This window comes from Mastigoproctus giganteus, chromosome 9 (assembly GCF_048544385.1).
Source record: "Mastigoproctus giganteus isolate SK-2022 chromosome 9, ASM4854438v1, whole genome shotgun sequence".
Lineage (NCBI taxonomy): Eukaryota > Metazoa > Arthropoda > Arachnida > Uropygi > Thelyphonidae > Mastigoproctus > Mastigoproctus giganteus.
This window is the reverse complement of record NC_143583.1, coordinates 211109388-211124839: the sequence shown is the minus strand read 5'-3', so window position 1 is coordinate 211124839 and position 15452 is coordinate 211109388. Positions and strand designations below refer to the sequence as shown.

General features: G+C 40.7%; 1 protein-coding gene across 1 annotated transcript in view; it reads left to right on the top strand.

Moving 5' to 3' along the window:
• LOC150081096 (astacin-like metalloprotease toxin 5) overlaps positions 1–15452 on the top strand; it is a 103191-nt gene that overhangs the window by 10083 nt on the left and 77656 nt on the right. The window contains exon 4 of the mRNA XM_090380919.1: positions 8200–8314. Coding sequence (XP_090237045.1) covers positions 8200–8314 — 115 coding nt within the window. The remainder of the gene's footprint in view (positions 1–8199; positions 8315–15452) is intronic.

Here is a 15452-nt window from a genome sequence, read left to right as displayed (position 1 = left end):
GCCCAGGCCCGATACATCCGGCGAAAAGCTAAAAAAGAGTCTTGGATTCGTTTTGCCTCATCTGTCACTAAAGACTCAAGTGCAGGACTGATCTGGCGGAAAATAAGATGCCTTACCGGAAAGTCTCCATCAATTCTCTCCTCTATCATTGTCTATAAAGGACAAGAGGTAACCCTTCCCGAGAATATTGCAAACATCCTCGCGGAATCCTTTGCTCACCATTCTGCATCAACCTCATATGATCCAACTTTCTTAAAAAGCAAATCAGTAGCTGAAAAATATAAAATAAATTTCAGAACGAAGTCAGCCCTCTCTTATAATGAACCACTTACCATATATGAATTAGAAGAATCTCTAAAAAAATCTGTCAATAGTGCATCTGGTCCAGACGGCATATTCTACTTAATGATAAAAAATCTAAATGAGAAATCTCGTTACTCTCTCCTAAAACTTTTCAACCGGATATTTGTCACAAATTACTTTCCCCTATCTTGGCGCCATTCTGTAGTCCTACCCATTCCAAAACCAGGAAAAGACCAATCAGACCCACATAATTATAGACCAATCTCACTTACTAGCTGCTTAGGTAAGACCCTGGAAAAAATGGTACATCGTCGCCTCACCTGGTATCTGGAAACTCAAACTACGGTGAACAACGATCAGTTTGGATTTCGTAAAAACAGATCTACCTTAGACCTCATGATAAAGGCTGAGGCAAATGTGCGAAATACATTCATAAAAAACGAACATTTAGTTATGGTGAGCTTAGATATAGCGAAAGCCTTTGAAACTACGTGGCGTCATGGCATCCTTTGTGACCTGCATGCCCTAGGATTAAAAGGACATTTACCAGCATTCATTCAGAGCTTTCTTGAATATCGAACTCTCCAGGTCTGTTATCGAGGTACACTCTCCAAAATCTACATACAGGAAGAAGGAGTCCCACAAGGGTCAGTCCTTAGTGCCACACTCTTCGCAGTTAGAATACACACTCTAACAACAACCATACCGAATTCAGTAGAAACTTATCTTTATGCCGATGACCTCACTATATCCAGTCACTCACAAAATATGTACTCTATCGAAAGGAAACTCCAAATATCAATAAATAAAATACAAACGTGGATGTCACAAAATGGTTACAGACTGTCACCAGAGAAAACTGTCGCTATACACTTCTGCAAGAAACGAAAACTGCACCCTGATCCTGAATTGCGCCTGGGAAACCATGCTATTCCAGTTAATGATAATATTAGATTTTTAGGATTAATATTAGATAAAAAATTAAACTTCCTGAAACACATACAGCATGTACGAACTATTTGTTTGAAGAAAATGAATATTCTTAGAGTGCTTTCTGCGATGTCATGGGGAGCTGACCGACTCTCCCTCCTTCACCTGTATAAAACTATAATCCGATCCAGACTAGACTATGGTGCACCCGTATATGGCTCAGCTAGAAAATCAGCTTTACAGTCCCTAAATACCATTCAACATAATGCACTTAGAATAGCCCTAGGTGCCTTCCGAACGTCGCCAGTCCAGAGTCTTTATATTGATGCACATGAACCTCCATTATCGTTTCGGAGACAGATGCTGCTGCTTACGTACGCTGCCAAACTTCGGAGTATGCCCTCACATCCCATCTGGCCTTACATGTTTGCTCCGTCTTTCCAAAATTTATACAGAAATAAACCAAATGAAAATAAACCTGCTGGAATCAGATTGAAAGATGTTGTACAGAATTGGAGTGTCCCACTCGACAATATCCACCCAGACACGGAAGACATTGAGCCTCCATGGTCCAATTTTACACCTTTAATCGATGAATACTTTCAAAAGTGGGGAAAACAGGCGTTGGACAATCACAATATACAGCAGCTACATTCAACTCATGCATCAGCAAACACTCACTGTTTTCAAATTTATACTGATGGATCAAAATCTGATAAAGATGTAGGTGCTGCAGTAGTTCTTCCAACTTGTGCAATCTCCGAAAAACTTTTCCCAAGTTGTAGTATTTACACCGCTGAACTCCATGCAATAAAAATGGCTATCAAACACGTCAACAACAGGTCTAATGAAGAAATTATAATCTATACCGATTCCTTGAGTGCAGTAACGTCTTTACAACATAAATTTCCGAAATCTCATCCTATTCTGAAAGAAATCAGAGCTCAGCTAATTAATCTCGCAAAACATAACACAGAGGTAAGGTTCTGCTGGATTCCTGGGCATGCTGGAATCCAGGGAAATGAGAAAGCAGATCAAGCAGCAAAAAACCCAGTCAACCCCGTATCTTCACTTGCCTCGATTCCTTATATGGACTGTAAACTTATCATAAAACAGTTATGTATTGACCAATGGACATCAGTATGGCAGCAGCAAACCCACAATAAACTTTTCCAAATCAAGAAAAAGCCACAATACTGGAAATCTAGTTCACGACTAAACAGAAGAGAAGAGGTTGTCCTTGCAAGGACACGCATCGGGCATACCTATCTCACCCACCTCCATCTGTTGACAGGGGATGAACCTCCTCACTGTCGTCGGCCGAATGCCGTGTAGCAAAAAGAGACCAAAATAAAGCTTGGAATACTTTCAGGCGCTATCCAACCACCGCTAATCTCATTCAGTTTAAACGTGTTAGAGCAAGAGCGAGGTACATTAGACGCAGTAATAAAAAGGCCGCTTGGATTCGCTTCACTTCAACCATCAATCAAGCAACTCCCACACATAAAATTTGGAAAACAATCAGGAAAATGAGTGGTAAATATCAAATGACACCTCAGCCTATCATGGAATGGAGAGGGCAGAACATTTCTGACCCTACCCAAATTGCCAATATACTAGGAGAAACTTTTGCCAAAACATCAGCAACAGAAAGTTACATACCAGCTTTCAGAAGATTCAAAGCAAATTCAGAAAAACAAAAGTTAAACTTTTCTTCAAAAGCAGAAGATCAATATAACCTACCATTCACTACCTACGAACTACATAGAGCCTTGTCAACATCTAGGCGTAGCGCTGTAGGACCAGATAATATCCATTATTCGATGATACAGGAACTAAGTGCTGAATCACTGCAGTCACTTCTTGATCTGTTCAATAGGCTCTACCGGGAAGACACATTCCCTGAACAATGGCACCACGCTACAGTCCTTGCATTCCTTAAACCAGGAAAAGACCCGACAAACCCTACTAGCTATAGACCCATTGCCTTGACCAGTTGCCTTTGCAAAATTCTTGAAAAGATGGTGAACCGTCGACTGATATGGTACCTGGAAAATTTAAATCTCTTACATCCTGCACAATTCGGCATTCGACAAAACAGATCAACACTAGATATATTAGTAAGACTAGAGAATTCCATTCGGAATGCATTCCTTAGATCGGAACACCATGTGATGGTTTGCTTTGACATCAGCAAGGCCTATGATTCCACTTGGAAGTATGGAATACTCCGCGAACTACATCGCCATGGACTTCGGGGCCATCTCCCGATTTTCATACGCAACTTCCTAGACAAGAGAACTTTCCAGGTTCGATTTAAAACTTCGCTGTCCAGACTATTTTTCCAAGAAGAAGGAGTTCCCCAGGGCTCTGTACTCAGTGCTACGCTCTTTATAATTGCGATAAACACCATTGCTGAACAACTTCCGAACACTATCGATAAGGCACTGTTCGTAGATGACCTTAGTATTTCTTGCCATGCGAAAAACATGAATACGATCGAGAGACAATTACAAGGGGCAATAAATAAGATCAGTACATGGGCACAAACCAATGGTTTTCAGCTTTGTTCTGAAAAAACGTTGTGTATCCATTTTTGCCGACAACGTAAATTGCACCTACACCCGGAACTACAACTGAACGGAAAACCAATAGCAGTTCAACCCAGCATACGATTCTTAGGAATCACCTTAGATCATAAACTTACCTTCCTGGAACATATTAAAAGACTAAGAACATCCTGCCAACAAAAACTAAATATCATCCGGGTTCTCTCAGCAACAAAGTGGGGAGCTGATCGCCTTACCTTATTACGGCTATACAGATCTTTAATAAGATCAAAACTTGATTATGGGGCCCCAGTATATAGCTCAGCAAGGCCTAGTGTCCTTCGCTGGCTTGATCCTCTCCATCATAGTGCAATACGCATTGCTCTAGGAGCATATCGCACGTCCCCAATACATAGTCTATATGCCGAAGCTCACGAACCCCCTCTCTCTATCAGAAGGCAACAACTTATATTACGCTATGCATATAAAGTTAGATCTATGCCTGAACACCCAAATTGGGAATTACTTTTCAATCCCCAACACAGCAGGTTATACCATAACCGCCTTACTGCTAACAGACCGTTAGGTTTAAGAATAAGACATCTTCTAGAAGAACTTAATCTGAGTCTTGATAATATCGCAAATACCCCTCCACTACTCCTTCCACCGTGGAAAATTACTCCACCTTTATGTGATAAATACCTGCATAAATGGGATAAATCTGCACTACATAAAGAAAATTTCTTGCAATTGTACCTTGCAGTGGTGGAGCAGTTTCCAAACTTCATTGTTGTTCATACAGATGGGTCAAAAAATGACACCCACGTTGGAATCGCCGCAGTTTTCCCGAACATAACATTAGCCTACAAACTGCCACATGAGTTCAGTATCTTTTCTGCTGAACTAATGGCAATTCAGGTTGCACTGAAGCATATCGAGTCCTCCAATATTGAAAACAGTATAATATTCTCTGATTCTCTAAGTGCACTTCAAGCCCTGGAAAACATCATGAACATCACCCACCCAGTCGTTAAAGAAATAACAAACTCTTTATATACCTTATCTGAGCTTGGAAAAACCATACACTTCTGTTGGGTCCCAGGACATATGGGAATTACAGAAAATGAATTAGCGGACAGTGCCGCAAAAGCGGCCGACTTACCACCTGACGTACAGTGGAGAGTTCCACATCAAGATTATAGACGAATAATACAGGAAAAATGCATGTACCAGTGGCAATCAACATGGCAAAACCAACTTGAAAATAAGCTTCGAAGTATCAAGCCAAATCTTGAGCAATGGCCTTCAAGCCTCAGTGCAATTCGACAACATGAGGTAATACTAGCTCGTCTCCGAATAGGTCACACTAATATTACTCATGGTTATCTTTTAAGAGGAGAGAATCACCCCCAGTGTGATCACTGTAAAACAGTGCTTTCAGTAAAACATATCCTTGTGGAATGCAAAAAATTTGCAATAGAACGCCAGAATATCTTCACTCCAGCCACTACTGAAGACCCACTAACTCTTATTTCACTTTTGGGCAATAAAACCAATGTCTCAAAAATTTTTACCTTTCTCAAAGCGATCAATATATACCACCTCATTTAGCTAGTCAAAAATCAGTTTCCTGACTCTCGATCCATAAAGAAATAGCATAAGTATTAACCTATGTATGGCGCACTATGGCCATAGACGCCCATGCGCCAAAAAAATCCCCAACCAAACAAACAAACAATCCTCACTGTCGCCATTGTTCCGCCCTACTTACAGTGAAACACATTCTCCTCGAGTGTCCTTACAATCATGCTGCCCGATTAACAAATTTTAAATCGGTTTTAACCCAAAACAATTCATTAGAGATGAACCATATTCTCAGTGATGACGCAAATCTATCCGATTTATTTAGTTTTTTAAAACAAATTCATTTATTTGAACTTGTGTGACGTACGACTGAAAAAAAAAAAAAAAAAAATTTTTTGCACAATTACTGTGACAGGCACAATTTGGCCTTAGTTGCCCTTGTGCCAATAAACTTCCATTTAAACAACATCCTTATTATAATTATTTAACTTTTTTATTAACCAAACTAATTTCAACAACCGCTTGGTCACAAGTTATCCGCCGATAGAGCAAAAACGCTCTAATAAAATAAGGATGCATGAAAAGGGCCATGAGCCTTCACAGGCTAAAAGAATTAAAGAAGATTTATCCTCGTTGGAAATATCATATTTCCTCATTATGCATTCGTGGAACGGGCAAAAATTAACAAATTGTCTCCTTTTCTTTTACAGAAAATTGAGGCAGTAGCTGAATCTCCAAAATTGGTTAAGCGACTTCAGTCTGGGGATCTTCTAACAGAAACATCGTAACCAAGACATTCAGAGCAGCTGTTGAAACAAAAAACGTTTGGTGAACTCACAGTTACAGTCACTCCTCATGCTACAATGAATACCTCTAGGGGAGTTATAGCGGAGTGGGACTCGTTGATCGTCTTAGAGGAGAAAATTGTTGAGAAGCTTAAAGATCAGAAAGTTACACACATGCAAAACAAATTATGCTTAAAAAGAATGGCAATTTAATACTCACACGCAGCATCATACTAAATTTCAGTACTCCTGTCTTGAAGTATTAGGCTTTTTGCTAATTAATTCTAGTACCTACCAACTTCCTCCAACTGTAAAAAGTGCCCTCTTCATTGTTGACTTAGCATATTTTCACTGTTATGCAACATGAGGGTTATTGAAAGACAATTTCAGCAGGGTAATGACTAATGGTTTCAGGTTCTCATCCCAGAAGATCGTTTGCGTCCAATTTTGTTGCAAACGGAGCCTTAATCTTGAACCAGAATTAAAGCACGGGCAAATATTCATTCCAGCAGCACTCGAGACAAAATTCTAGGGCCTCTTATTCGATTGTAAATTGACATTCTTTCTGCCTATCCATCAAATGCTGACCAAGTGCACAAGCGGACTGAGCCTCCTTCGTGCCACATCATATAATAATTGGCGAGCAGATCGCTGTATTCTACTTCGCCTCGATCGTGCACTGGTCCGATCAAATTTAGACTATTGGTTCCAAATGTACGCATCGGCCAGAAACAGAGTACTACGACGGCTAGTCCCAGTTTACCACCAAGCCATCTGCGTTTCTCCTCGAGCATTTTGAACATCATTTGTTCAAATTTTATATTTCGAAGCAAATGAACCACGTCTCTCAATTCGACGAATACAATTGTCGCTAAAAGATGCCTTTAAAATGAAAGCCCTGCCAGACCACCTTACATGGACATCTGTTTTCGAGCCACGATGGGAAAAATCTAGGTAAAACTCTTCGGACTGCCACTCGTCCCTTTGGTATACGTGTCCAATAGCTTAATATCGTAATATTGAACTGCTCAGACAGCTCAATATCACCATGCTGCCGAGTAACCGAGAAAACCTCTTCCACCTTGGCATGGCAACTTTACATCATGCAATTTCTCTATTCATAACCGGGAAAAGCCATCTCTTCACCATCTGTCTACTTACAATTCTATGTTTCTCACCGATCTGATTACTCAGATTTCCTAACTGTCTTCATTGGTGGCTCGAAATCAGATTCATCCGTGGGATCGACTACAGTCTTCCCAGAGAGTACGTTATCTGAGAAGATTCCCTACGAGTGCAGTATGTACACCGCAAAGTTGCACTGGGATCTAACTGTCACAACCCGGGGTGTTTACCCTGCCCTGCAATCCGTGGAAATTCGAAAAGGGAGATCCTGGTGGTTCAGGATCTCCCTTTTCGAAAGAGAGATCCTGGTGGTTCAGGGGCCCAGCTTTAACACACCACTTTGGTTCCTCCTGCTTCGACAAGATGGGTGGTCCTGGATGGTTCGGCCAGGAATAATCGGCTATTGGATTCGCTGAAAGGATCAACATGTCAATGCTATGCACCACTTTTCATGGTCCGAAGGACAGGAACCATGCTGGCGGCGATGCCGGTATGGTATCTGGGAAGCCTTGGCATCCCACTTCCGAGCGCATTTATTGCTTGTCGGGTAGTGGGCGTCCACCTCAGCACCTTGGTTTGATTTCCATAGTGGGTGAGGAACACAGGCATCGTAAAGAGGAAGTTGTTCCAGCTTGGCTCTTTATTGTGCACAGTCATCTGATAGGCTTTTTTTTTTGAGGGCGTATGGAAAGTTTTTATCAGTTTGGGCGTTTATGTTTTATGGATTCTGATAGAATGGCTGAACTGTTTACGGCCCATTAATTTGTGTACACGTATTTGAATTTACCCTTTTATGTCTTTTGATATATATTTACTACTTTTGATGCGGTAAGTTGGTTATATGTTACTAGAAATATTTACTGATATCTCATTAAGGGCTTAGCTACCAGTGTGCCATTAAACACCAAATAACCAACTTGTAGGTTTGGAAGAGGAGGTGATCAATCAAGCAATACAGCATATTGAGGAGATTACATGCATTGATTTTGTTCCCAGAACGACAGAAGAGAACTACATCGAGATGAAGAAGGGCAAAGGGTAAGAAAGAGAATTTACATTATTAGTCTTCAGTAAATTCTTCTGCTCTCAGTCAGCACACTGCTGAATGGTAGATAGAAAGAACGATAAGTCTGTTTTTTCATGCGACTGTGAACATGATTATGACTTTGATAATAACTTAGAAAATAAATTCTAAACTTAAGTAGGATTATTTAAATTTAGTAGTAAGTGAGACTAATGAAGGGCAAGACTAAAGAAGAACATGAATTTCTTAATTAGTCTCACTAAGGAAGAAATTCATGTTCTCTCTTGAAATGATTTCTAAATTGTTGCCACCACATTTTAGGACGCATTTACGGTTTCGAGTTTGATCCAATTCAACACAGTGCTTTGAGATTGCACTTGGCGCACAGCCTCTACACTGATGTTTATGAGTCCCCATTAATACACATACATACATATATTAAAAACTTCATCCCATACGTCCCTCCAGGGCCTTGGCCCATATGCACTAATTCTCAAGGTCCAAAGACCATGCATACAGCTTTTGATTTTAAAGTATGTATTCATAATCAACTTAATAATAAAAAATAAAATAAAATAAAATAAAAATATATAAATAAATAACAATAAATCTTTCTAAAATTTCCAATAAAATCTTGGAAACAGGAAGACAGGAAGTACGTACTTCCTGTCTAAAAAAGTTAAATATACTCAGAGCTTTATCCTCCCAAACATGGGGCGCAGATCGTACATCTCTGCTTCGGCTATATCGGGCTTTAATCAGATCCTGTCTTGATTGTGGAGCTCCCATTTATGACTCTGCCAGCAAGGCGCATTACGCTGGCTTGATCCAGTTCAACACAGTGCACAGAGGATTGCACTTGGCACATTAAGAACATCGCCAGCACATAGCCTTTACATTGATGCTCACGAGCCGCCACTATCTTTATGTAGGAATTGCTATTGCTGAAGTATTCTGTCAAGATACAAGGTTGTGCCTCGCTTCCCATTCAGCCATATCTTTTCAATCCACCATTAGAAAACTGTACAGAAATAAACCTAGTATAGTAAAACCAGCTGGTCATCGCCTTCTTGAACCCAAAAGAATCACTATATTTTAATGAAAATCAGGAGTTTGCTATTGCGAATTGATCACCGTCAATAACTAGTGAAGTTTTGTGGATTCCGGCACATTCAGACATAAAAGGAAATGAACCGGCTGATATATCTGCTAAAAATCCATCAACCTTAGATTTAAACTCTGTCTTCATTCCAGCTTCTGATTATAATATCATAATTCAAAGAGCATACCATGCACAGTGGACAGTGCTATGGCATAAAGAAACAAATAACAAACTTTTCCAATTGAAACAGGACCCCAAAATTATGGCACTCATGCACTCAGACAGTTCGGCGATAAGATGTGGTATTCGCACGGATTAGAATAGGGCATACCCATCTGACTCATCTCCATTTACTCACCGGCGATAATCCTCTTCAATGATCACACTGCTCTGAACATCTAACAGTCATGTATATTTTGATTGACTGCCCACACTATCAACCACATCGTACTTCAACACTTCAGAAAAATGGCTAACTTCAAGAACCGTTGACAATATATCATATCATAGGAGAGGAGGCAAATATTAAGGAACTTTTTTGCTTTTGAAACAAATTCGGGTGTACAATCTTTTATGAATAGGTTTCGAACTGAAATGAATTTGAACTGCTAAGTTCTTAATTATTTTCTGATATAACTACGAATAGGTGCATTATCGCCATAGCCACCTTTACCGCTTCGACGTAAACAGTTATTTCTAAAGTACGCTTTAAAACTGAAATCCCTACCAGACCATCTTACGTGGCCATTCGTTTTTGAGCCACGATGGGGAAATTTGTATAACACCCGTAAGACTGCCAATCGTCCTTTTGGTATTCGTCTCCAAGAGCTACTCAAAGAACTTAATATGAAGGTAGACAAGGTTGCCCAAACACCAAAGCAACCCCTTCCACCCTGGCCTGCTCATGTCTCAGCATGTGACTTGTCCCTTAGATATTGGGGAAAGTCTGACACTCCATCATCTGTCTACGTGCAGCTTTATTCAGCACACAGTTTACACACTTTACTGACTTCGCGCCAGTTTACGAAGTCGGAATCATATGTGGGATCTGCTGCTGTCTTTCCGGACACCACCATATCACAGAAGATTCTCCCCGAATACAGCATATTAACTGCAGAGCTGCACGCTATAGAGTTAGCCTTGAATCACATTAGTAAATGGCAATACCAACGGTTCATTTTATATTCCGACTCTCTCAGCGTGTTACAGGCTTTAATATCTGTGAGATATAATTCTCGGCCCCGGGTGCCAAGCGATTGTGACTGAGCGATTTATCTGTATTTCCAGTGCGATTTCTAGAAAGCGATTTACAGTTCCTTTTTGTCCTTACCGTTAAAAAATCCATTTATTTTATAACAGCTCTTGTAACAAAGGTTCCTGTACAGAACAAGGAAGGAAAGTCACCTTTCTTTATTTTCTCATAGTATATTACTAACCCCTACTACTCTTCGCTTGGTCACACCAGGCACTGCTCCCGCCTCCCCGTGGCGGGGCCGGAAATCTTAGCAGAAAAGTCTCTCTGCCAAGGGCTAAAAGGAGCAAAGATGGACCATACCAATACTGACTCTTGTGGGATCAATGCCCCATCACATTCGAGAGAGCAGGAAGATTACAACCCTTCCTTTGCTAAGAGACAAAAGAAGGATACAGACCAGAATATCTGGCCTCATTTCCTCATTATACATTCTTTGACTGATCAGCCAGTCAGCAAGCTTTCTCCTTTTCTGATTCAGAAAAGTTTAGAGAACGTCGCTGGCTCACCAAAAATGGTTCGCAGACTGAAATCAGGTGACCTGCTTGTTGAAACAACACAATCCAAGCATTCTGACAAGCTACTTAAATTGAAAACACTTGGAGGAACTCCTATAGAAGTGTCACCTCACGCCACTTTAAACTACTCAAAAGGAGTTATAACAGAATGGGATCTTTTACATGTATCCGAGGAAGAAATTAAACAAGAACTTTCAGAACAAAATGTTATTCAGGTAAAAAGAATACTAATTAAAAAGGATGGTTCACTACTTCCAACCAGAAACATTATACTAACTTTCAACTTGCCAAATCCACCAACATCTGTAAAAGCCGGATACTTGAACTGTCATGTCCGACCATATATACCGAACCCAATCAGATGTTATAAATGTCAAAAATTTGGGCATTCACAGACAGTATGTCGAGGGATTGCTGTATGTGCTTCATGTGGATCTAAAGACCATACCCATACCGAATGTTCTGCACAAATCCTACAGTGTCCAAACTGTAGAGGCAACCATTCCGCTTACTCCAAAGACTGTGAAACATGGAAAAAAGAAAAAATGATTCAGAAGTATAAAACCGAGCACAAAGTCTCCTACCCTGAGGCAAAGAAACAAATATCACCAATTACAATAACACGCTCATATGCAGCAACTGTCCAACAGCATAAACAAATAACTGCTGTCACCACCACTACCACTTCAGTTCAAACCAAAGTTACAATTCCCCCAAACATCTCTATTTCTGATTGGGCTCGCTCAATCCTAGCTCCATCAGCAAAATCATCTTCAATCTCAACTTCTAATGGCCCCGGGTGCCAAGCGAATGTGACTGAGCGATTTCTCTGTGCTATTACTGCGATTATCCAAAAGTGATCTATAGTTATTTTACGTTCTTGTCGTTAATAAATTTATTCATTTAAAAACAGCTCTTGTAACAAAAACACTTGTACAGAGCAAGAAAGGAAAGGCACCTTTCTTTATTTCTTCTAGTTTACTACTAACCACTTACTACTTTTCGCTTGGTCACACCAGGCACTGCTCCTGTCTCCCCGTGGCGGGGCCGGTAACCTTGGCAGAAAAGTCCATCTGCCAGGGGCTAAGAGGAGCCAACATGGAACAAAATATGTTTCCAACTTTAGAGCCGTCAAGCTGTCGGCCAACCACAGAAAATGACCATGACCATGATTCGTCGCAAGCAAAGAGGTTGAAAACCAATCCCTCGGCGACAGACTTACCTGCATTCTTAATAATGCACTCACTATCTGAACAGCCTCTCAGTAAGCTATCCCCCTTTTTAATTCAAAAACATCTGGAAAGTATTGCAGGGTCTCCCAAGACGGTTAAGAGACTGCAATCAGGGGACTTACTTATTGAAACTCTGAATAGCAGGCACTCTGAGAAATTACTAAAAAAGACAACTTTTGCTGGTATTCCAGTGAAAGTAACTCCACATGCAACCCTAAATACATCAAAGGGGGCCCCGGGTGCCAAGCGTTCCGTGGCCAAGCGATTTGTAGTGCATTTCTAAAACCGATTTCTGCAAAGAGTATTTGAGCAAACAGATTCTATTTTTGTTTCAAAAACCGTTTCCTTGATTTCTTTGTATATCCAAGTAGCACTTTCACTCTACAAGAAGTAGGGAAAGGCCCAGAAAGGGAATCCACCTTTCTGTTTTTTTTCTATAAATACTAATTACTAACCCAACCGCTTGGTCACCTCGTGGCACTGCTCCTGCCTCCCCGTGGCGGGGCCGGTAACCTGGGTGGAAAAGATAATCCCCCAGGGCCAAAAGGAGCCATCATGGATTCTACAAATTTTCCACCCTTAGAGCCTTCAAGCTCAAGACCAGAATATGGTAACGAAGACAAGGAAAATAGCCAACCCAAAAGGCTTCGAACAGAAACACACTGTTCAGATATTCCCAATTTTTTGGTGATGCACTCTCTGTCTACCCAGCCTGTGGGTAAGTTATCTCCGTTCGTGATTCAAAGACATCTAGAATCTATTGCAGGATCACCAAAAATGGTAAAGCGACTCCAATCCGGAGATCTCCTGATTGAAACAGCCACCACAAAACATTCGGAGTGGCTATTAAAGACAACGACATTTGGTGGGTTGCCAGTATCTGTTACTCCCCACAATACCTTAAATTCATCAAAGGGTGTCATCACAGAATGGGACTTAATTACTGTGTCTGAGGATGAATTAGTACAAGAACTTAGCAACCAAAAGGTAATCAGCGCTAAAAGAATAATGACAAAAAAAGATGGAAATCTCATTCCAACTCGTTCCATCATTTTAACTTTTAGTACTCCTGATTTGCCATCCTCAGTAAAAGCTGGATATTTAAACTGCCGAATTCGTCCATACATCCCAAATCCTCTTCGCTGTTTTAAATGCCAGAAATATGGCCATTCACAGCAGGCATGCAGAGGTGACGCCATCTGCCCTATTTGTGGAGCAAAGGATCATACGCAGGCAGATTGTCCAGCCGCAATTCCCATCTGCCCCAACTGCAAAGGCAATCACCCCGCATTTTCTAAAACATGTGAAATGTGGAAAACAGGTAAGAATATCCAAAAATATAAAGTAGAACACAAAGTCACATATCCTGAGGCACGCAGACAAATAATGCTGACCATGCCAAGTCCATCTTATGCCTCTCGAACCCGAAGTTTTCATACAACTGCAATTCAAACAGATGTGTCGATACCGCCCAACGTCTCGCTAGCTAATTGGGTTAAAGCAACCATATCAACCACAGGAAAAGAAAATTCTAAAACGAAAACCAGCAATGCCACCAACACCCCAATTAGTATCCCAAATGATACTGAGACAGTCTCAAATGACACAGAAAAATTCCCAATTGAGACTCGGACAGTTCTGCATAACAAAGAAAAACTTAAAACTGCTAAAGATAAGAATAAACCTGAATCAACAGCCAGTAGTATGGAAGTAGATGTAAACCCAGATCATGAAGAACCCATACTAGAACTTCATGCAAATGACACGATGGATACTGGACGCCCTACTTTCCCGAAAAAAGACCGAAAAAAATCCTCTTCAAACAAAAAACAGTCAGATGATTCATCCTCAACTAAACCAAAATGAACCACAACATCTTACAATGGAATTGCAGAGGCTTTCGTTCCAACACAGACGATATTCAATACCTAATTAACCAATATTCTCCGGTTGCCTTTTGTTTACAGGAAACTTACCTAACCACACAAATTTCTCCTTCGATAAAGAACTATTGGATTTATCGAAGAGATCGAAATACTGCTAACGCTGCCCATGGTGGTGTGGCAATACTAGTAAATTCAAAGATCCCATCTAAACATATCCCACTCCAAACTGAAATAGAAGCTGTTGCTGTTCGTATAACTCTCCATGGTACAGTAACACTAGTCTCAGTCTAGGCCCCGGGTGCCAAGCGAATGTGATCGAGCGTTTTCTCTGTGCTTAAAAAGTGATTATATAAAAGCGATTTAAAGTTATATTAAGTTACTGCCCTTAAGAAATTTATTTTTTATATCAGCTACTGTCACAAAAAGTACTTGTACAGAGCAAGAAAGAAAAGCTACCTTTCTTTATTTTTCATACTTCTTTTACTAACACTTAATACTCTACGCTTGGTCACACCGGGCACTGCTCCTGCCTCCTCGTGGCGGGGCCGGAAGTCTTGGCAGAAAAGCTCATCTGCCAAGGACTAAAAGGAGCAAACATGGATCAACATGCCTTTCCGCCTCTCGAGCCGACAAGCTCTCGGCCAGAGTTAGACCCTGACCATAATACGTCGCAACCCAAGAGGTTGAAAACCACTTCCTCAGCGACAAATTGTCCTGCATTTCTTATAATGCACTCTCTTGCAGATCAGCCTCTCAGTAAGCTCTCTCCGTTCCTTATCCAGAAACAACTGGAAAGTTTGGCAGGATCTCCTAAGACAGTCAGGAGATTACAATCAGGCGACCTGCTATTGGAAACAGCGAACAGTAGACATTCAGAGAAACTGCTAAAACTTACAAGTTTTGCTGGAATTCCAGTAAAGGTTTCTCCCCATGCCACCCTAAATACATCTAAGGGTGTTATATCCAGCTGGGATCTATTGAATGTCACGGAGGAGGAGTTAACACAAGAGCTTCAAGATCAAAATGTCACTGCTGTGAAAAGAATTATGGTGAAAAGAGAAAATATACTCACACCTACAAGGAATATTATTCTAACTTTTAACACGCCAAATCTACCACCATCGATAAAAGCAGGCTACCTACTCTGCCGCATTAGACCATA